At 32.6% G+C, this 24,159-nt stretch overlaps 2 protein-coding genes across 2 annotated transcripts; one reads left to right on the forward strand and one right to left on the reverse strand.

The window, feature by feature from the left end:
• Positions 1–161: 161 nt before the first annotated feature.
• Positions 162–14,436, reverse strand: LOC133185340 (cullin-5-like). The gene is made up of 18 exons (XM_061320484.1): positions 14,363–14,436; positions 13,655–13,764; positions 13,008–13,107; positions 11,998–12,183; positions 11,007–11,148; positions 10,364–10,590; positions 10,003–10,096; positions 8,296–8,426; positions 7,131–7,238; positions 6,910–6,974; positions 6,529–6,661; positions 6,189–6,320; positions 5,786–5,909; positions 5,279–5,451; positions 4,715–4,876; positions 4,404–4,522; positions 3,437–3,560; positions 162–2,773 (listed from the first exon to the last, which is right to left on the reverse strand). The coding sequence occupies exons 1-18, from the start codon at positions 14,375–14,377 to the stop codon at positions 2,579–2,581; spliced, it is 2,340 nt and encodes a 779-aa protein (XP_061176468.1). The 5' UTR covers positions 14,378–14,436; the 3' UTR covers positions 162–2,578.
• Positions 14,430–23,634, forward strand: LOC133185341 (prefoldin subunit 3-like). Its single transcript, XM_061320485.1, has 6 exons — positions 14,430–14,571; positions 18,866–18,990; positions 19,367–19,433; positions 20,944–21,042; positions 21,154–21,292; positions 23,263–23,634. The coding sequence occupies exons 1-6, from the start codon at positions 14,494–14,496 to the stop codon at positions 23,328–23,330; spliced, it is 576 nt and encodes a 191-aa protein (XP_061176469.1). The 5' UTR covers positions 14,430–14,493; the 3' UTR covers positions 23,331–23,634.
• Positions 23,635–24,159: the final 525 nt, after the last annotated feature.

Consider the following 24,159-nt stretch of genomic DNA (forward strand, 5'->3'; position numbering starts at 1 on the left):
AATAATCAAAATAATTTAGTAGTACACTGTGGAATCATTAAAATCTGTGGGGGCCAATTTTCATGGATGGGTAAAATTTTTCAGGTTCATGAGGATGTAAATTCATGTACTCGCTCATATCTACAAAAGGAATGATGACTGAAATAGTAAACAAAACAATGTTTGTCTTAATTTTGGGGTTTATTACACAAAATTTGTTTTTAATACTTCACATATTTTGAAACAGCTCATTCATTTACATACACATATAATCTTGTATACATCATACATATATAACACACCACTCTTTACTTCTGTCATGAATTAAACTCAAGCACAAATAATTTAATTTGCAGTGCACAAAATTCCCAGAACAGGTCTACTGGACTTTTCTTTCATTACTTACATGTATTAAATGAAGGTAGAAAAAATTACGATTTTTTTTTTTTAAAACAAAAAGGTCTTTGTCCAATTATTCTGATTGATATACTTTAATAGTACATATATTGTATACATTAAAACACATATCTTTCCAAACGATAAAGAGACCAAAAATCACTGTTCAAATATTCACTTTAAGCATGAATAATGTAAATTACATTTTGTATTTTTTGTACTGGGTAATTTTTGCTCCCATTTTGTATCATTAATGAATTATCCTCCTAAATTATGAGCAGAGCTAATTAAGCAATAGTCTTATATTAATGGGGCAAAACAAATTTAATAAATGGATAACTTTTAATACAAATTAAAATTGCCACTAGGTATAAGGTAAAAACCTACAGCAGGGTTTTGCAGGGGTACGTTCAAAGATAAAAACCATCTGTCAGAGGTAGAGAGTAAACAGAGTGAAATGGATGATAACACATTAACAGCTGAGTGTGTAGTGGGGTTTACAATCAAATGAATATTTATGTATTTGTTCATTAATATTAACTTCATCATGAAAACAGGTAATCAAAGATTACAAAGCTCACCTCGATGAATATTATCAATGAGTTAAACTGAGTCTCGCATAACAATGTTCTGGTAATGTGCAACCATAGATACAATATCTACACAAGTTTGGTCCAAGTAGGATCTATAGATACTTGAAATTGAATCTGCTCCAAAAACTTTAACTGTACAATAATCCTGTAAATGTAGGTCAGATCCAGCTTCCAATGTTATCTGGTAGTGCACATCACAAGAAACTGATATGATCAATTCAGACAAGTTCAGTCACAATTGGGCTTATAGTTACTTGGGTATGAACCAGACCTAAAACTTTAACCTGTTCATTCATCTGGAAAATGTAGGTCAGATCCAACATCCAAAGGATGTCTGTAGTGTGCATCCCTAGACGCATCATCCATGCAAGTTTGGTCCAGGTAGGGCTTATAGTTACATGGGAATGGACCTGCTTCAAAAACTTGAACCTGGTCTCTCATCCAAAAAAATGTAGGTCAAATCCAGCATCCAAAGCATTTCTGGTAGTGTGCATCCCTAGATGCATCATCCTTGCAAGTTTGGTCTAAGTAGGGCTTGAAGTTAATGAGGAACAAACTTTGCTCCTAAAACTTTAACCGGGATGCAAACACAGGGGGTGTAGCATCAAATAAGGTGAGCTAAAAATCTCTGAAAGGTGGATATCTTACAAGCTAACAAGATCAAATGAATCCTTTATCACTTAGAGGACTTAACAGATCACCATCAATATCACACTAATAAGTGGAATATTTACGATCTGCATTTTTTTAAATCATGGTACACATACAAGTAATGCCAAATATAACATAACTTTTAGGGAATCAGTCATGTAAATCATTTGAACAACTGCAATTTGGCCATTACTTGGCTTAGGAAGAGAAAATTTTCAGTTCTTAAACTGAATAGCAAAGCTAGTACATCTGAATATTCATTATTGTTAAATATTTATAACAAAATAGACACACGATTGTTTACGATCGATAGTTATCAAACAAATACATGTTCATTAACCAGAAGACTTACTGTACATTCAGATGATTCACACAAATTGATATTGATAAAAAAAAAGGATTGATGGAAAAAAATCATGCCATCAGTGTACCTGTGAAAGCCCTCAGAATATAGCACACTGCTCATCAATCTCTAAAAAAAATGGAGTTCAGATTGTTTACACATACTCAGTATTACACATATGAAGTACTGCTCATTCTCCCATACATGTACTCACATACACTTAAAATTTCTGCTATGAAAGAGATATTTCCTACAAATCAACATTCCGATAGAAATTTTCCAAAAATTACAAGAAGAAATGCTTTTAACTAAGTTTGATAAAGTGTACAAATTTGTTACAAAATAAAGATGTAAAAATGTTAAATTTTCCAAAAAATACAATTGTTAAGTGTCAGATCTTTAAATATTTAAAGGAAGAGGAAAAAACTGAGTGAGGTGGACAAAATTCACTGTTAAATGCTGGAAACTCGTGCTGTGCCTTCAGAAAATGGACCAATGCCTGCTCTAAAAGCATTGACTACAGCAGCATATCAACAGCATACACCTGAACTGTCATGCTCTACAGTAAAACCTATTTTGCACTTCTCTGGAATTCCTAAATACACATGTATCACAATTAAGCCATGTATATGAACATGTTAATATTTTCCTCGTCTCTTTTCATGTATTTGTGTTCTATGAGCCACTCTATTTGCTCTTTGATTAGTTTTTTAGATGGAAGGAACATATTGCGCAATATTTCTACGAGTTCTGTTTGCAGAGCTGCATTTGTGATCCTCTTCCTCATCTTCATGATTTTAACAATGGCCTCCTACAAACAAATAATGTTAAAATTTAACTTTAGTATCCTTAACAACTGAATAAATAATACTATCCTAAGAAGGATAAAACATCACCTAAACTACAGGAACAAATTTCATTTGACATCTGTTCCTTTGGATGATACAGATAGGTCGTTAACAATCTTGGCATGAAAACAAAAATACCAATACTTTGAATAGCCCTCTATCTTGGAATTTTTAACTATATATAAATGACCTTTACATTACAAGTGAGACATTGAAACATTCTTGTGACCTTGACATTATGATTAATACATTGGTTCAAAGTCATGTACTGACATTTCTGTGACCTTGAAATTATAAATGACAAATTAGTCTAAGACAACATGTACTGACCTTCTTTTGACCTTTACATAACAAGTTCAAAGTCAACATGTACATGAGATCATAGTACAAAGACATTCTTATTCACACATATAAGCTTAGCTTGTCTGTCTATGTTTGTCTGTTTGGGAGTGGGGAATTTCTTGGTATGTAATATAATTTGGAGAATCTATTAAAACCTATAATCATCTTGTCTGTTGAAAATGAAAAAATAATGGCTAACATAGACCTGTCTACATATATTATCTTGTCTTCTGAGAAGTACCTTCCAAGTTATTGAAAGGAAACTGCATGTATGATTGAGTTACCTGAACACGAAGGATCCTCAACTGCATTATTCCTTCATTATCTTCCTCCTTGCTTTTTTCAGTAGAAAGCTGTAACCGACCCACTAGATTAATTTTGCCTCTCTTCTGGACTTTTCCATTTTTACTGAAAAATTAACACACAGTTATGTTATACATGTAGTAGATGAATCCTCCAAGTTAAGAAGTGGACAAAGTGCTAGGTCCACTTTATGCATCAAATGACCTCGCCTTAATTCAATTAATTGACTATCACCCAATGTCAAATTTCAAACATCAATATAGAGATTTAGTGCTTTAATTGACTATCACCCAGTGTCCAATTTCAAATATCAACACAGAGATTTAGTGCTTTCATTTCAAGTAACAAATATTTCTTTTAGAGTCCAAGAACTGGAAAACAAGCCCTGTGAATTTGCAATGTTTTTGAATTTTGCAGAAAATACCTTCAGACAGGAATTAAAATATGACCACACCCTTGATCCAAAAAATAAAACATGTTTTATAATCTTCAGAACAGTTCTATAATTATCTTTTGCACATTTTAGATCAGCAGTTGTGCTCTATACAAAATTCTAAAAATAGCTTCAACTTTTGGCCATTTTGAAGAAAATTTTAGCGTATGGTAATAATGACACTATTTATGATGTCAAAATACACTGACTAGCAAGAAAATTACATCACTTTCAATAGATATGCTGTCACCAAGGATCCAAGTCATATTGAATGCATTGTAAAATATCATTTCTTAGAAATTTACAAGGACAAAAAAAAGGCCGTAAGTAAACTTGCTCTTTTTTGCTTCTCAAGACCTTTACAAACTTGCTCTCAAAATACATGTATAAACTGAGGAGTGTACTATATGTAACTATATTTGAGGACATACAACTATGCTCTTTACAAAGCATACCTCAGAGGTAAGTACACTAATTTAAGTTTCTATCAGATACATCACAATAAAATGACTTACATGAGTGCAAATTCTTGGTTAACCCAGAATTGAGTGGCATCATTGAAATCTTTGGCTGACTTGGCATCAGGTTCACATAGTAAAAGCTGACGTTTAATCTTTGGAAAAGCTATAAGTGACTATAAAAGACAAAAAGTAATATTTTTATTCATATACATGTATATGCATATCAATATCATGATTACATATTTTCCTAAGAATCTCCAGTGAAATTGTGGCTCTACTAGTCTGAACTGATAATTTTTTTCTTATTCTAAAAGAACAGCAAGTCATTCAAAATTATTAAATTGAATAAATGGAGGTGAACAAACCCAGAGAGTTCTCCTGAGTTCAGTGTCTGGTAACTCGGTGGCTAACTTCAGACTCTCATACGATATCCTATCCTTAGGCCTCTGGTTCCACGCAAACAACACGGCCATTTGAAAAGTTGTTACTTCTAGGTCAAACCGACCTATATCATTGCCAAACGTTATCTAATTGGAGAGAATAAAACTTGCAAAAGTCACAACACAAGCTAGTACGGTCACTTTTGAAGTAATCTATTGAAAAAATGTTTAAGTTTTAATATTTACATGTATATGTAATTAAAGTTTTAATTCTTTTAATCAAAACTAAATGGTAAAGGCAACACAAATTGTAAGTAACATCTCTCATATATCTTTAATATGTTCATTTCCCTAGATTTAAAATGATTATTCTAATTTCACTTATAAATGATGAAGCACAGAGTATTCAAACTGTTAGGCAATATGAAATTAAACAAGATACATGTACATATTGACCCATAGTTTTAATGTATGAAGACTGAGGTTCTCTGTCCTGATCTTAAAAGTCATCCCTGGTAAATTAAACAGGAGTGTTTACAGTGAACTTACGATTCCGTTAGACATGAGATGGTGCCACTGTAACTTGCGGCCACTGTGTTTTTGTCGGTAGAACTCCTCCACTTGTGGTATATAGTCCTCCAGTTCCATTGGCAGTGACACAGTGACACGGTCACTCGACCGGGCCCAGGCTCCAGCATTCAGTATCTTTATGTTGATTGAATCTAAAACAAATATTACAGTCAAAATCACTTTAAAAATTTCGATTCGTGGATATTTCCTTATGATATTTTCTATTCTACATGTATAATAATGAAGCAATGTATGAAACATTATAGAAAGATGCCAAAATTGTATAACTTTTAGATAATAGCTACTTGCAGGACTGTTGCTTATGAGAATGTCCAAATATTAATACTGAATAATCATGTTCACTAGACATAATTTTCAAACAATTTTGAAGATATTCACTCATGAAAGTCAAGCACATTTCCACAATGTACATGTAATACTATTGGCTAACTAGTAACCTACAACCACTACTTGTCAGTACTTCACCTGCTATGCCCTCATTATTATTCCGATGGGCATCTTTAAATTCCTGGTTGAGATCATCACTGACTTTGATATCCTGGAACATCCTGGCCAGTTTGTTCACATAATCAGCTGGCATACCAACTTCCTGATTATACATACATCATAAATAAGAAAACATTACACATAAAATACATACTGGTACATGTTAAATCAAAGATACACATTACTTGCATGTACCTTTTTATCATTATAGGGTAAACAAAAAAAAATTGAATAGACAGTATGCATGATGGCATATGAAAAACCTTTCTAGGTCATGAAATCCTTTCAGGGAAGATAATTTAGAATAACCATTCAAATTAACTTTTAATTTTCAAACATATTACATGTTCTTAATACAGGAAGTACAGGTGTCTCTACTTACCCTTAACCATTCCACCATATTTTCCTCCTTCTCATTGTCAGCTGAGGTGTCTAATATAAGCCTCCTTGTTAAGTGAGCCTTATGGTACCGCATAAAAACATCTTTATTCTGTACATACTTTAACACCAGAAGCTGAAATACAGCAAAATTCTTAAAATTAACATGCTTTTACACTGCAAAAGTTTTCGGCCATTCCAATTTCTAGTTACTGAGAGAATAATGAATAAGGTAATATAATATCTTTGTTGCAAGTACATGTATTTTTATTTCGAAGACTCAAATGTTTAATGATAACCTTTTTATACACAGACAGGCCACATGAAGTACTTTCGTTACATACCACATCTCTTAATTTTTTTTCCACCTCCTCTGAGGTCAGTTTCTTGCTGAGTGGGGTCTTTCTTAATAACATATCACAGTAGTTTGCCAAAAGTTCAGGACATTTAGACTCTGGCTGAGTTTTGGCACCAATGCTAAAGTCATGAAATTCAACAGCCCAATTAGTTGAAAAATTCATTCCATGTACTGCATCATATTGTAGATTTTATTAATTCAAATACTCTTAAGCCAACAAATATTCAAAAATTATTTTGATTAATGATTTCATGAGTCAAAAGAGACACGTTACCTAAGAATGTAAAATATAAGAAAATGAAAGTTTTAAAGTCAAATGAAGGCTTCTACATGAAATGAGAATTATGCACAAATCTGTATATCTTACCCTTTATTTTTCATTGGAATTTCTAATTTGAAAACTGATGTATCATTTACAACATTTTTATATGCCTGTAAAAGAGGGTAAACAAAAACACATAAATCTGTCAGAAAGCAGCAAACCAAGAATTATATATTTTTTAAATTTTGAAAAGTCATCAATTGCACTCTTTCATTAAACAAGTATTTTGCAGTTATCTCGATTATTTTCTTTCAAAGACAACTTACCTTATCTCTAGAAGTAAGAAATCTGGGGTCATCATTAAAAGCATCAAAGACTAAAGTACTGAATCTGTTAAACAACTCCAGTAGTTGCTCTACATACTTCTCAGAGTCCTAATTAAAAAAAAAAAAAACAGTAACAAATCATGCAAATAGTCAGAAATTAGTCATGAGATAAAACTGTGAAGGAAGCCTTCATTTTATTTATGATATAAACCCATTATCAGCTGCCAATGGAAGTGACCTTGAACTTAATTTCTACCAATGCAAAATCATATCAGTGATGAATTAGTGATGGCGAGAAAGTATTAGAACTTCTGCCCATTTGTATGACACAAGAGATATTTGTGAAACACTTATGTGCCCCCCCCCCCCCCCCCAAACATACATTATAGAGTGCTCAAGCCTTTATTATGGGCAGCATACATTATGGGCAGTGTACATGAAAATGAAATTGACCTTTTGAACTTAAAATCAATAGGGGTCATCTTATTCTACCAGTATTATCTAAGATGCATCAACCAGAAATAGTCTTCTACATCACATCTCTGGCAAAAACATGATTCTCATGATATATTGGTAATTAATTTGTTCAACCTTTGCAGAGATAATGAATGGAAAGCAAATAATTGGAATTTTTCTAAGTCCAAGGGGCAGAACTCTGTCAAAAATTGCTCGATCATACCCAAAACAGAACCTGACCTAGATATTTTTATGATAAATCTGTATACCAAATTTCATTTCAGTATGTACAACCTCTGCGAAGAAAATGAACGGAAACTGTTGCTGGACCAACAGACAGCAGCAAAGCAATATGCCCTCCCTTCTTCGAAGGGGGGCATAAATATGAGTACACTCAAAGTTACAGACATTGGGCAAAGTGACCCCATCAGTGTTTGTCATACAAAAGACTCAAAAGGCAATCCCCTAATATCTACAGCATCTTTGAAACATACTGATGGGCTATTCCTTCCCCCCCCCCCCCCCATCTATCTCTCACCGAACATATCATATTAGATGTCGGAGCTCTTTTACCCACAAACAATATGTAAACATGATGTTTAAAGTTTTCATCTTTGCCTGATGGACAAAAGTAACAATGTACCAAAGTAAGCCTAAGTAAGAGACTGTAAACTAGCAATAAATACATCCAATCTTAACGGTAACCTACTGTGGTAATGGTTTCAGCAGCGGCTATCATATCTGCCAGACCCTGACTGACAATGTAAGCCTCCAGATCGTGTAACATTGGAGTAATGCCATCTGGCACTCTGTCCATCAGGCTAAACATAAGACGCAGCTCTGAAAAGGCAAAATCACAGTTAGTATAGCAGGAATTAAAATGAAGCATGATGAATTTACTCTGATATTAAAGTACAAGTAATTCAGTAAAACTGAAGTCAACTAGAAAACTGACCAGTCAGCAAGGGCCCTGCCAAGGGGTAGAAATATAAGGGTGCAGCTTACAGAATGAGAATTTTAATTGATTACAAAAATTAAAAAATATATTAAGAAGAATATGCAATAACAACTGTATTTATAAAATTTCAAGATAATTCCTAAATATCCAACAACCTGTAAAGAGTATCCCTGTATTAACATAAGGCAGTAAAAAACATCATATCTATAATAACTCAATTAAATGTATATTCAAACAAGAATAAAACATGTGTTTTATAAAATGCCAGCCTTCAGTGAATGCAAATATCACCCAGGCTTGACTTTAACTTCAAAAACAACATCAGTTGCACACAAAGGTTAATTTATCTGAAAGTGACAAATAAAGATAAGCCTGGAAAATGTTCTGCCCCAGACAAGATAATTAATCCCAGGGGATTAATTGTACTGCTCTCTCATCTTTTTCTTCCAAGTTTACAATAAGAACTTTTTCAGTAATGACAGAATGAGTTTATTATCAGACTACCTGTTAAAATTAATAGTATTCTTAAATTTACATACAGCAACAAATAGAAAAAAAAATTGAATAAATAAATAAATAACAAAAAAATTTAAAATCATATCATGATGTATATCTTGTTTTTTAGAATTCAATAAAATCATAACTCATTGTGTATTTTACCAAAATAAAATATGAACATTATTTAAATCGACATTTCAGAGAATGTAAACATCATTCAGAATTGACCTTAACTTCAAAACAAACTTCATTTGCACAGAGAGGTGTTAATTAATCTCAATTTGACAGAAACAGATAATGCTTTGTATTTTCTTCAAGAGGAAAGTTAATTAATCCCATGGGACTAGCTGCAGCTTTCATAGTTTACAATAGGAACATTCTCATCAGTTAACTCTCTTTGCCCTGGCATTCATTCTAATGTAAAGTTAAAGAATCTACCCCACCACCCCAGCTCCAAACTGGATGACATAGAGAACCAAACTTAGCATCAAAATTTGTCTTATTGCCTCTTCAACCAACATACCAAATTTGAACTTAATTGGTCAACTACAAAAAAAGTTATTAGAAAAAAACAAAATTTGTGGACGGAAGAATGACAGATGGACAGACAGACAGACAGAGTGATTACTATAGGGCACCCGCAAATCCTTGCAGGGCCCTAATTACTATCCACCAAGTGAAATGATGAGATGTGTATGTGCAATTCTGAGAGGGCAATGTACAAACGATGATTCACAGAGTGAAGTTAAATTCCATAAATTTTTAAGTAAATTAGCAAAATATTTCATAAGTAATTATTACATGTCCCTAAAAGTAAAACTAATTTTAGGTATGCTTAAGTTTTCTTTTAAGTACCTCTATAAGTATACATTTTTAAGAAATGATAAACAATTAAAAAATAATTAAAGGAAATATTGTATATACTATTTATATACCTGTAAGATAGCTTGATTCACTTACTTTCTGTTTCATTATTTTTGATCATTGAGGCACATTCTTTGAGAATTGTTTCTTTGAATGCGGTAACCAGCACATTAACACAACACTCAGTCAGCTGATAAAAATTATGAAAGCTACATGAGGTCATGACTGTACATAATATATGAACATTTGAGGTAGTTTTCTGCTTTGTCCTTACCTGACATTAATACTTCTTCTATATTTTTTAAATTCAAAGCAGTAAATCAGCTTTAACATTGTTATCTCAATCAATAACATTATTTAATATATACACTAAGGCAAAAAATATATTCTTGGTTAATTTTCTTTGTGATTTAATAAAACAGATATGAAAATTATAGTAAGTCAGTGATTTGCTTACTGTAGCGACAGAGTTACACCCCCATCCTGTTTCTAAATAACGTAATGCTCTGGTTTCCTCTTCCTTGAGTTTACAGTCCGCATACCTCATGTAATTCTGTACACCATTAGCTTCTAAGTAAAGAGGGGCTTTCAACTTGTAGAATTTTTCTGTGGCTTCTAAATATGCCTTTTCAAAGTTTTCTCTGTAAATTTTTAACTTGTCTTCTACATCTGAGCTCAGGTTTACTGAAAAAATAACAGAAGTCATGCAAATATGCTCACTCAACAGAACATCAAACATCCTTAAATAAACAGTCACAAACCAAGAACAAAGACAAATCATTCACACTCTTTGTCGTGCCTAGATGAATGATGATATTTAGAATATTCTTTTAACATTAAATAATATGATTTTTCCCCCTTAAGATTGTGCAATTCAGTTTTGTTTTTCCTCTGTCCTTGTTAAAAAAAAAAACCATTCATATTGTAACAACCTAGATTGGAACTTAATCCATCATGCACTGGTGCTACAGCCATAGCAGGTCCCCCCTTAATTAAGTCTGACTTAAAAACTTAAGTGACCTAGGCTACCACATGTCCTTTCCCTAGCTATTAGAATATATTGAGTATCATTACAAAATAAAGTCTATTGATTTTCTCACCATAAGACTCTCTGACTCCTATAACAAGCTGAGAATCAAATGCTTCTCCGTTTCTTTCTGCATAAATAAGTTTCATGGCACTGTCCTGTAATCGTTGCTTAATGTTAGAGAAGATGCTTTCATTCCAGCTGTCCAGCATCAGCTGTAATTATACAGAATATAGCTACATTAGTGTTCAATATAGCCACATCAATGTACAATATAGCCACATCAATGTACAATATAGCTACATTAGTGTTCAAAATAGCCACATCAATGTGCAATATAGCTTCATTAGTGTTCAATATAGCCACATCAATGTACAATATAGCTACATTAGTGTTCAAAATAGCCACATCAATGTGCAATATAGCTTCATTAGTGTTCAAAATAGCCACATCAATGTACAATATAGCTTCATTAGTGTTCAAAATAGCCACATCAATGTACAATATAGCTACATTAGTGTTCAAAATAGCCACATCAATGTACAATATAGCTTCATTAGTGTTCAAAATAACCACATCAATGTACAATATAGCTACATTAGTGTTCAAAATAGCCACATCAATGTACAGTATAGCTACATTAGTGTTCAAAACAGCCACATCATCAATGTAGCCAAAGTATTTACAGTGTTTAAGGCTTAAACCCTAGAGTCATTGTTATAGCATTCCACTTTGAACAGTGTTTGTTGCTTACACAGGCTTAAGCATTTGAAATACATATGAATTCAATTAAACTGTTATGCTTTAAAACCTCAACTTGTAAATCCCTTTAAATCCCATTCAGGATAGATATACATGTACTATATTACTTATCTACAACCATGTATGCTTCTTACATGTACTTGCTTGTACAACTTTATTGCAGGAATGTTCGTAGTGTAGTTTACAGCCTTCGCTTGAATGTGCATGAAAACTTTATCATCACTGTTGCAGAAAAATTAAAATTTTCCTTGAAACAACTTATTTCTACTAACAACTAATAAAACATTTGAAATTATGTTGACCTTTCTGACAAGACTTTCTTCTCCCTGCGTCTTTTTTTGCTGGACACTTCCGTGGGGTTTCCCTGCCAGTGATGTCACTAGCTGCATGAATGGTTTTGGAAGATAATCACACTGGGTGAAAAATTTTCCCCATTCAGCTATGTATGCTTTCAATAAAGAGGAATCCTCTTGATGCTGTAATACCCTCTGTAAAAGACAGTGAATTCAAAATCTATTTTTAAAAAATGATTCATTAAAGAAGGTTAACTTAAATCAAGGAAAAAATGTTCATATTAATATACATTTATTGACTGGTTTCGAGGGCAACATGCATTTTGTCGGACCCAAGAACCAAGCTGCTTGCCTGAGGCTGTTAGGCCGAAGGCAAACAGTTTGGTTCGAGGGGTCGACAAAACGCATTTTGCCCTCGAACCCAGACAATAAATGTTTTGTTATACCTTTTTTTTTAATTTATTTTATTATTATTATTTTTTTTATTGACATACATTTATGTCAAACACCAACAAATACAAATGCGAATTCAAATGAGATTTAGCTGACCCCGCCCATTAAGTGACGTAAGCAGTCCAACATCTCATTGACAGGTCCAATATCTCATGCGGTCAAACATTGATTTTTTTTATGCCCGCTCAGTAAAACATTGAAAATGTTAGACTTTTTTTAGTATTGATTTATATAGGAACAAATTTTTAAAGGTATAACAAATCCTGATTATTTCACATACGTGTATAAGAATTTGTACACGACTGGACAATTGCTTAAATAAAGAGGGTAGTGTTGAAATAGATGTAGATACTGCTATATAAAACATTGAAAAGACTGACCTCAAGTGGAGGCTTCTAATGAATACAAACAGTTAACAAAGTACTACATGTCTATCTATATATAAAGAGAATAGGACATCCCAACATACCAGTCTCTTTTGGCTTAATAAGATAGTCTAACATACCAATCCCTTTTAGCTTATTTTCTTAATAGCTAGAGACATAACATGACACTGTAAAACTTACTGCTTGAGCATGTCTGATGAAGTCTAGAATATCATCTTGTAAAGCTTTGTACATTTTCTGGGGTCCTTTGTCATCCCAAAGGCAGACAGAATGCACAGCACTAAAAATAAGATTGAGATGAATTGACATTACTTATATCACCACTAATGCTGTCCAATATAACACATTTTTTTTTAAAAAAGTAATAAACCTGATAACAATAAAAATCCAACCATGTTCCACCTACAAAGATCATTACATAATTATGACATATTACAGATATTTCATACTACACTCAAGAACCTGTGTTTTTGGTTCCTGATTCTAAACAATGAATGTCAAGAAATGAATACTGTGGAATATTGTCACAATATTTTGTCACAGTGGATTTAATGGTTACCCCTTAGACATGAATTTAAAATCTTATGCAATAATTAAAACATCATGGATGGATAAAAATTAAGTCTCAAAGGGATTCAAACCAATGACTTCTGGAATACCATGCTAGCATTCTAACACTGACCTATTAAATTCCTCAGTGTGATGTTTCAATAAAGTTTTCCTGAATGTATGTTGTACACATATTACATACCAGTAAATCTTGAAGAACCATTGAACTGAAAATTAACATGTTGCAAATGTTATAATTGTTAAGTATTATGCTATACCAGAACAGGTCTTGCCACTCTGCTTTTGTAACAGGCTCCTGTCGTAGCAACTTGAGTGCTGTGGGTCGCATCGTAGGCCATCTTTCTTCAAATTGTGATTGGCCCTGTTGCTGTTAAACAAAATTATTACAAGGTAAGTTTAGAAGAGTTCATGGTGGGTTTAGACCATCCTTAGAATTATTTTCTTCTGAAAATCCGCTTGGCTGGTTATTTGGACTGAAGCCTTCACTATTGAAGGCGTCAGAGTATTGAGACCAAATATTCAGCCAAGTAGAATCTCAACATAGATTATCTTATAATTAACACTGGCATAATCTCTCTTAACATTGCTTAGATAACACGAGAGGTCAGTAAGAGAAAATGTACATCAATTCACAAAATTAATCAACAATATCTCAAGTAAAAATTAAATCAACAACACAAATCATTGTCTTTTTCAATTACTATTGTATCCTTCCAAAAAGATTCATACAATTTTTAACGTTGTAGTGCTCTAGGAATCATTATAATATAAATTTCTATCATTTTGTAATGTTTGTTTACAATCTTAATTTTTTTAAATACAAATCTAAAAGGAAGAAAAAAATCTCATCATTGTCTCACAAGAATATACAGAGACATATAATACTGGTGACAATAACATTAAGAAATCCTTCCCTGCTATATTAAATGAAAATAGTCTATTTTATTATTACACCACAACATTACCTTCAACATCGCCATATTTTTTTCTCCTTATTCGGAACACATCTGATTACTTTGAACGCAATAGGATAATTACCGAAATATTCCGATGGAAACACAAGTCTCGTATTGCGCGAGACTGCTTACATCCCAACATGGCGACAGAAACAAGCACGCCTGTGCAAAACAGTGACACTAAAGGCACTCTTGGGATACCTCAGGCTGAATTTGTGGTATTCAGAACTTCTCTGTTTTCAAGATAAAGTCTGATTGCTCCAAAGCAACATCATAACATTGTTTTTAGTAAATCAAGAATTATATAAAATTGAAATTTTGAGGGTTTGGGACAGTTTCATGATTTACATTATTCAATTTGGTTAATTGACAATTATGGTAATTTTCCCTTGAAGAAGTAATTTAAACGTTGTTTAAATAAAGAAAATAGTTCCTTATAAGTTATATAGTACTGGCCTACTTGAATGTCATTAAGAAATTATTCAACTAGCTTTAAGTACATGTTTTTGCATGAGTGTTACTAATTCATGCAACAGCATGCTCATTGTTAAGGGTGCGGAATCAAGAATGGTGGTTCAGAAGATAAATTTGACTTATGAAACACAGCTAGAGCAGACATACTATGTCATTCCCAAAAGGCTGCTTAATGTGCTTTATCTGAATATATAATTCTCTGTCAATCTTTTTATCTTTACTTAAGACTTTCAATCTAACAAGATTGCTGTTGTCAAAAAGAATGTTCACTCTAATGTGTAAAGGTGTTTTGTTTTGAATCAGGAGAATAACTTGAAAATGAAACACGGACATTTAAAATGAAACACGGACATTTATGTATATGATCTTAAATTCACTGTCACGGAATTTTTGTTACATCACTCAAAGCTTTGTGTCCAATATTTCAGACTTAAGATAGCACTCTAAAAATTGTTGCAAATTGAAGATTGGTATCAGGACCAAGTCACATAGGAAGGCCGAGATAGTTGCACTTGACACAATTAAAATACAGTTAAAATTTAATTCATTAATATTGAGTGATGTAACGGAGACACTTCAAGTTTAATTCAAATTAATTAATTACAACTGAATTATATTTTACTTGTGACACTCATTTTTGTTCCTTTATATACAAAATTTCTGTCCATTGTTCTCATTTACACTCAAATCTAAAGACTAATACATAAAAAGATCACCTTCTGTTTCAGACGTAACAGGACACAAACTTCAGCACACAGAAAAGAAAATTTCCTCCAAAATTAAAATTAATTGAACAAATTTTTTATCAAAGGATTTGCACTTACATTTGGGCATTTTTTGGCCAAGTTTGCATAATCATATGGCAAAGGAAGAAAATTATATGCCTCATTTCAACATATAGAGATGTAACACTGGACACTGAAGCCTTCCAACAAACTTCTTTTTTAATTTACTTAATTGTTAAGTTTTTACTTTGAATCAGATCACAGGAAACTTTAAGAAAATTTTAACTTAATAAATAAGTCAACAATTGAACAAATTTTCAGTTTTATTTAAATAATATACATTGTATTGTATATGCCCCTTTCTACACAAATGTCATTTTATCTTCTGTCAAGAGATCAATCTTGATCTTTTCCAAGTTAAAGAGTCACAGAAGTGATCCGTGGCCATTCTGTGACCTGAAAAGAAAAGAAAAAAATGGTGAAAAGGTAGTTTGACAAGGATATTAAGTCATTTAAGATCTATACTCATACTTTGATAGTGATGTAACACTGATCTCATGATATTTTCACAAATTTAACTTGGACACAAAAACTGGTGTACTATGTTACATCATGTAATGAAGTTAAAGAATGACAGAACAATGTATAATACACACTATTTCACTCAAGTTTATTGTGTGTTTTGCACTTCTTAAAACACCAATTAGGTATTTTTGTCAGCTAGAAGCCAATCAACAAAAAATATGCACATTCATAAATAGTGATGTAACAATGACACATTCTGTTGTAGCTTAATAACGTCAAAGTTACATCTTTTTTAAATTTTCAGATGTTTTCTAAAATTTTCTAAAATAGAGTTTACAATGGTTGTTACTTGATACAATTAAATTAAGCTCAATCAGTTGAAATTTAATCACATGTAAATGAACATTTTTGAATTAAAAGATTTAGGTAATACTTGATTGGGGGGTGTGATGTAACTGTGGACACAATCAGTTCAACCATGGTGTGAAAATAAATAAGTATAATTCTTATATTAATGTAGCATAGTTCAATATTTACAGTTTATTAGAAAATTAATTCTTATTTCTTGGCAAACACGCAAATCTGGCATTATATATGTTTCAAAATACATCCTTAAATCGCCGAAAAAGATGAGGTCCCCCAAAAATGAGAGACGTAACATGTAAATGACCTACCTACTACTTGCGTCTCCTGTCATCTTTTTTCTTGGAACTCATCCAACACGTGCACAGGTCTCAACAAAAATGAAAGTAGAGACCAGAAAATGTCATACAAACAGGATGTCGTCCTCTGGTCACCCGAGTATTTGATGTATGACACGTGTATACAGACGTAACGTTTTGACACGAAAATAAAGATAAAATTATGATGATTATTTTTGAAATAATACTTTCACATTTGAACACAGCCATAGTTTGTAAATCTTTTACAACGTCTCAAATTGCTATAAATAGAACATATCGATCGAAGTTTCCTTCTATTGTTTCTGAAAGCGGCTGTGCGCGAGACGTAACAAAATTGACACGAAATGTTACATCCCCAAGCATAAAATTTAACCATTGTTTAATTTTAAAAATATTTAATATTTTTTTAACAAACCCAGTAAATTTAATAAATAAATTTGTATATAATAAACGAATCAAGAAAATTAGGTGGATTGATGTTATTTACTGCTGCTATTCCTTCATTTCTTCGGACCATATGAAAAAATGTCACAGAGATTGTCCACTGAATTGCATCAAAAACAATCATTACAAGTTTGATTATTCGCTTGACAATCATTAAACCTCATTAGTTATTAAATATGAGCATCAGAAAATTATTAAATAAGTTTATTCATCAAAGTTGTGAAATAAAAAGAAATAAATGGCAATTAAGATAGATGTAACGAAAATTCCTTGACAGCGAATTTAGGATCATATGTCAATGTCTACCATCAGCACATTTCTACATGGACATGTGCGATATGGTTAAGGGCAATAATGAAGCCCTCCTTTTTTTTTTGGAGAATGCTACAACTCCATAAGATCTCCGTAATGGTAAAAGTGTGGAATGATTCAATACTGCACAGATTTTGGCTCAAATATTAAAAAGTGACTATTTTATTAGCATTTCTTACCAGAAATAAAAAAAAATTTAGCAATGCAAGACACAAATTTGTTTTTTTTTAAAAATGAAAAGTCCATATATCAGTTATTTTTCTTGTATGTCAACATCAGAACTTGAATTGTCTGCCATGTTTACTGACTTTGATCAATTTTATTTTGGGAAAGCAAGAGAGCAGATGTTTTATTCTTGTGAATGGATACATAGGGCTTTCATTGATAGATGTTTGATTGATACCATATGGCAAAATCATAAATCTGTACCGAATTACTTTATCATGCTAATCTAAATTTCAAGCTCAAGTCTCGGTACATCATGCCCCTAACATGGCAGCTGAAACAAGATGACATGTAGTATTTTACCCTGTGTTAGCATAGGCTAGGTTGATGTTGAATAAATAATCCATTTTATTTGAAGGAAGATGAATCTTAAGTGATTTATTAATTTTATCTTGCCTGAAGACACCTGTATTAAAAAACAAAAAAAAATTTTGAACCATTATGGAGATCCCATGGAAATGTAGCCCTCTCCTGAAAATCAGACAAAAAATATCGGAGAGGGCTATGCTATTGGAGCTATGGGTACTTTTATACTGACAGACCTCTCAAGAGTCATATAAAGACGGGAATGTTTCTATATAATATTGAATCAAACTGGCATTCCACAAGACAGTAATTTAGAGAGAGAGAGAGAGAGAGTGGCAGTTATATTGTGTGTTGACACCTTTCTCAACTGCAAATTGATTTGATTAGGTATTTATGTACCTGGCACAAGAATATGAATTCAGATACTGAGTAGAATAAATATTTCAATTTAATCATGTTTATAGGAAAGAATTATTCTCATATCAAATAAAAAAGAATATGATTCCATATTTGCATTTGATCAAAAATGAGATAAATCATTGCAGCTGTGCATATTTTTTTTTTGTCATGCAGGAGCTATAATAGCATTGTAATCTCCTGAACAGTTTCTGCTTTAAAGAATTTGATTTGTTAATGTTTTTCTTGTTAAAAAAAGTTCTATTCCAATTAAGCAACAACTTAAATGTAATAATTTTTCTACAGTGTTCTATAGCAATAATTTCAATTAAATATTATTCTTGTGTGGATCCTCTCAACATGATTTTCAGTTGTAAGTGACAGTTATAAGACCTCGGTAAACTGGTAACTTATTTTTTCAGGAGGATGTTGACAGTTACATGAAGAGAGAGGGAAATGACTCGGCAGAGGCAGTATTAAAGAGATTAGATGAATCACATAGCAAGTACAAATTCATGGAATACAACCTCAACACCAAAAAGGCCAGGTAGATTCAAACAACTTTGGCTGTTGATAATCCATGTCACCTTTATCTATAATAGTTATATCTTATACCATGTGTATTTGATATACTGCAGAACAAGAAAGATTGGCCTTCGGATGAAGCCACAGTTTTTCTGTCTTTTAGTTTTTTACTTTACTTATTTTCTTTTTGAAAGTTCATCTGAAATTCATAACCATAATTTGTAAATACAGTTAGATATTAAAAAAGAGGGGGTGGGGGTGGGATGGACATCCATTTGTTTACTTGATTCACTTGATAATAGTTTTTGTTCTTCATATGTATTGTTCCTGTTGATTTATTTGGCTTTGTAGTGAAAAAAGAGAAAAATTCAAACTATGCCTTTTTAATTGCATTTCAGATTAAAGGCACAAATCCCTGATATCAAAACTTCATTAGATATAGTGAAACATTTACAGTCTAGGAAGGTGAGTTTCATGTAGAAAATGGCAGCTCAGAATTGAACCATAGATGTCTATTTAGTCTCTGTACCTATAAAGTTTGGGGTTTTTGTTATTTTCATTCATTTCTTACTTGGTTGAGTCATTCATAAATTATCTTGATACATGAATTTCTACTCATGAGCCAACTTAGAGTAAAAACAATGAAATAAAACAAAACCTTTCACTCCAAAGGAGAAGATAACTCCGAGTAGTTTTTGTGGAATAACAACAAGGTCTTGGTTGTTATGTAACTTGTTAAACAGGTCTGGACGATTTCCAAATATGGAAGTCAAGAAATATAACTGAAAGTTGCATAAACATACTTCATATAAATGTAAATATTTTTTTGTCCAATCAGAAAACAGTATTTTTACACACCCCAAAATGGATTTCAAAGGAACAAAAGAGAACACATGTTTTTTTTCATCAAAAAGATTTTTTTGACAAAATATCTTTAGAAGTAATATGAAAAGTTTGGAAGAATAGAGTATTCACCACATATTTACTGTAACAAACTTGACATTTCAATCTCAAAAAGAAAAAAAAAACACCAATACATGTGTAACTGTGTTACAAAATGCAATCTTTTAGTGAAGAATAGAGGGCATTGTCAAATTATCATCAGTATACAATTATAATGTTTTCCAGAAAATGTTCTATGTTGGTCAATATAATTTTAGAGCCATCCAATTTTCATCGTTTCTTTCCATGCATGTAGATCTACAGCACACAAGTGTTCGTCATATATACTAGCTTTACAATATCACAGGTTTCATGAGTGCGGGCTGAATGCTATGTTACATATATACACTTTAAACTTGCATAAGGAAAGGTGTTGAATAAGGGGAAAAGGGAATGAAGATGGATGCTTTTTATCCCCGTAACTTACCATGCATACAAGAAACTGAATGATTTTGATATACAAAGGAAACAATAAAGACTGTTATATCCCCAATACCAAAATATCTCCATGCTGGGCTCTAAAAGCTGAAAATCTGAGGTATTTATATCAATTTTTTAACGCAAGTTAACCATTGAGTATACTACCTCATAGTGACAGATATTAATCCAACTTAAAATTTATTTTAAGCTTTTCAAGTCGTGTTGTTCACGGCAGAATTGTTATGTATACTGTTTTTTATTCCTAAATATGCATGAAGTTTACAAAAAGTTTGTTCTAAACAAACCTTTTGAGCAAAAAAGTTTAAAACCACATGCTTTGTTTAATTTCTCATGGGTTTGTCTAAATGCTGTTATCTGATTGGTCAGGAGCAATAGCAGTTTGTTTTTTATGAGTATTTATAGAAAGTGACCATTATCGTTCTTGACTTCCATATTTGGAAATTGTCAAGACCTGTTAAATAACACACTTGGCTGTTCCACTTACTCGTTTAAAGTAATGCATTGAATTCTTACATTGTAATTTTTATAATTGTTCATCTTATGAATTTTCAAGATGCAATGCCTAATGAATAATTATGTATTTAATTTAAAGGATTCAACAGATTCAATGGAAACTAGGTTTTTATTGTCAGACCAAGTTTATGCAAAAGCAAGAATTCCACCAACAGACAGAGTGAATTTATGGCTAGGGGTAAGTACATGTGTGTTGTAATAATTCATCCAAGCACACTATTCTTCATAAATCATAACATTGTTTACAATCTGTGATAGTCCTCTAATTGAGCTGATTGTGTATTTGTAGGCTAATATAATGTTAGAATATGGCATTGAAGATGCTAAGGTATTACTTGAGAAGAATTTAGAGGCAGCCAATAAAAGTTTATCACAAGTTGAAGAAGATCTGAGTTTTATCCGTGACCAGACAACGACGTTAGAAGTCAGTATCCTTACAACAATTTCCATGCCAGTGATTTTTGTCCTTGTGTGTAAATTTAAATCAGTTACAGTGGTATTATTTGACAGAGTTTTACTTTGCTTTTTGGAAAAAAAATTAAATCATCCAGACATTTTTTCTTAGACATGTAGTGACCATATTGATACTGTACAGCTGGTTATTTTTGCTTTGATAAGTTTGCATTTATTTACCTTTTGTTGAAGAAATGAAACCATTGCTTTAAAAAAATATTCAGCATCTCTATTTTCTCATACTGAATTCAACTCTATGAGGCAAATTTCATATAAAATATTAAAAAAAGTTGTTTAATCAAGAAAATTTTGTTTACAAAAGCTTATTCTTGTTCACATGTATAACAATTCATGAAACTGAAAATATTTTGTATAGTTGTTAGAAATGTGTATTTACAGCTATTATCAATTGACAATTTTCTGCCACTATCCATTACAAACCTACCACCATAAAGTTTACTTCCTTCAACATCTGTCAGTAATTTTTAGCTCACCTGGGCTGAAAGCTCAAGTGAGCTTTTCTGATCACCCATTTTCAGTTGTCTGTATTGTCCGTCTGTCTGTTCGTATGTCTGTAAACTTTTCACATTTTCAACTTCTTCTCAAGAACCACTGGGTCAATTTTAATCAAAGTTTCCACCCAGAGCATCCTTGGTTGAAGGGGAGTTTAATTATTAAAATAAAGGGCCAAGCCCCTTTCCGAGGGGAGATAATCAAGAAAAGACAAAAATAGGGTGCACGTGGGATCATTAAAAAAATCTTCTTCTCAAGAACCAGTGGGCCAGAAAAGCTGAAACTTATGTGGAAGCATCCTGGTGTAGTGTAGGTTCTAAGTTGTTCAAATCATGACCCCGGGGGTAGGGCGGGCCACAATAGGGAATCCAGTTATTACATTGAAATATGTAGAAAATATCTTTAAAAATCTTCTTCTCAAGAACCACAGAAAAGCTGAAACGTATGTGGAAGCATCCCGGAGTAGTGTAGATTCTAAGTTGTTCAAATCATGACCCCTGGGGGTAGGATGGGGCCACATTAGGGAATCAAAGTTTACATTGAAATATATAGGCAAAATCTTTAAAAATCTTGTTCACAAGAACCTCTGGGCCAGAAAAGCTGAAACTTAAGTGGAAGCATCCTGAGGTTGTGTAGATTCTTAATTATTCAAATCATGACCCCGGGGGGTAGGGCGGGGCCACAATAGAGAATCCAAGTTTTACATTGAAATGTATAGGAAAAATCTTCTCAAGAACCACTCGGCCAGAAAAAGCTGAAACTTATGTGGAAGCATCCTGGGGTAGTGTAGATTCTAAATTGTTCATATCGTGACCCCCGGGAAGTAGGGCGGGGCCACAATAGGTATTACAAGGTAGGAAATCAGGTGAAGAACAGCAGGGCCAAAGATACTCAGGTGAGCGTTGTGGCCCATGGGCCTCTTGTTCAGAGATTATTGTTGATAATTATGACCCAGATATTGTTTATTTCAATTATTATGGATTCAGTATTGATGCATTGGCTTCATTCTGGCACCAGAAAAAAAGATAATTAAAAATTAAAGAAGGAACAGAAAATATTGTATATTAAAGTGTAATCTACACATAATCTTCCACTCCGTCGATATTTATTTAGGACTTGGACATTAAAGAATCCATTTCAATCAGAAACTTTTTGACTAAACTTGTTTGGTAGGCAATTATCTCTTCCACTCAGTGACCCAAAAGAAATGCAAGGAAGTATAAGTCCTAGTGTATTATCTCTTCAAGTAAAAGTTGACATAAACAACTTTCTTCCAAGATTTTTGTACTTGTATGCAAAATATAAGGTGTGAAGATCATCTTCAATGCTTTTTGAAAGAAATTATCATATTTTATGAACATTGCGTGATTTTGTTAAAAAGTAATGTAAGTAATTTTCAAAAAGTTTGGAGATTTCCTTAACCAGTGTGTAGATATGGCCCGAGTGTATAATTGGGACGTGAAAAGGAGGCAGACCAGTCAAACTGCTGTGAAGTCCTAGTATCCATAGAAATCTGGACATTACGCCACAGTACTTAGAGCATCAGTCCCTACCACACGTATACAGCAGTGACAGATCAATGCTGAAAGAACCAGTGAACAGCATCTATTCATCTAGTGCAGAATTTACACTCTTCTTATTTGCTTTCCATTTCAAAGGACTTATATAAAGAACAAAATTGCAGACAGCCCTATTTGATTCTAAGATTGCATAGTGGATCATCTTGAAATACAGTTTTGAACCTTTTATTTAATAAATAAATCCATTAAATCAATAATAAATATTTCAAGCTTTATTTGTTTTATACATGTATTTTATGTATATTTTATATAGATATACTCTAAAGGGTTGAGTAAAAGAGGTATTGAACAACTTTATGTAATTAGGTCATCAGTTTTCTACACAATGAAAAGTGCATCATGGTAGCACTAGGATAGCAGACCAGTATTTCCATTGTCATTTTCAATTGCATATTCTCACTTGTGAATTTCATGTTGCTGACTATTAAAACTATACTATTAGGAAAATATAGAAAAATGGAGTAACATGCTAAGCAAAGGTACATGAAGCACCCATGATACTTTAGCCATCTGATGCAGATGGAGCTGAAGCCCCCCCCCCCCCCCCCTTTTTCAGCGGAACAGTGGGGTGTAAAGGACACCCAAGTACTATGAATCTTCCCACAAGTCTCCAAGATATATATAATCTCCTCATGCTCGTTCAGCCACCCATTCTTTTATCAATAATACATGTAAACTTTAAATTTTCTTTGGTTCTCAATTATTAAGAAGAATTGTTTCTTTGAATAATGGTTTTTCATAATTGTCAC

This window comes from Saccostrea echinata, unplaced genomic scaffold (genome assembly GCF_033153115.1).
Source record: "Saccostrea echinata isolate AGI-Se365-2 ecotype Australia unplaced genomic scaffold, CSIRO_AGI_Sech_v1 ptg000012l, whole genome shotgun sequence".
NCBI lineage: Eukaryota > Metazoa > Mollusca > Bivalvia > Ostreida > Ostreidae > Saccostrea > Saccostrea echinata.

Excerpts from the sequence above, each read along its gene's own strand:
- LOC133185341 (XM_061320485.1), top strand. The coding sequence starts at position 14,494 with ATGGCGACAGAAACAAGCACGCCTGTGCAAAACAGTGACACTAAAGGC. Across the intron at positions 18,991-19,366 it reads CTCAACACCAAAAAGGCCAG|ATTAAAGGCACAAATCCCTG; the intron begins GTAGATTCAAAC and ends ATTGCATTTCAG. Across the intron at positions 19,434-20,943 it reads AACATTTACAGTCTAGGAAG|GATTCAACAGATTCAATGGA; the intron begins GTGAGTTTCATG and ends TTTAATTTAAAG.
- LOC133185340 (XM_061320484.1), bottom strand. Across the intron at positions 5,910-6,188 it reads ATATGGTGGAATGGTTAAGG|GAAGTTGGTATGCCAGCTGA; the intron begins GTAAGTAGAGAC and ends ATGTATAATCAG. Across the intron at positions 4,877-5,278 it reads ATCTCATGTCTAACGGAATC|ATAACGTTTGGCAATGATAT; the intron begins GTAAGTTCACTG and ends CTCTCCAATTAG.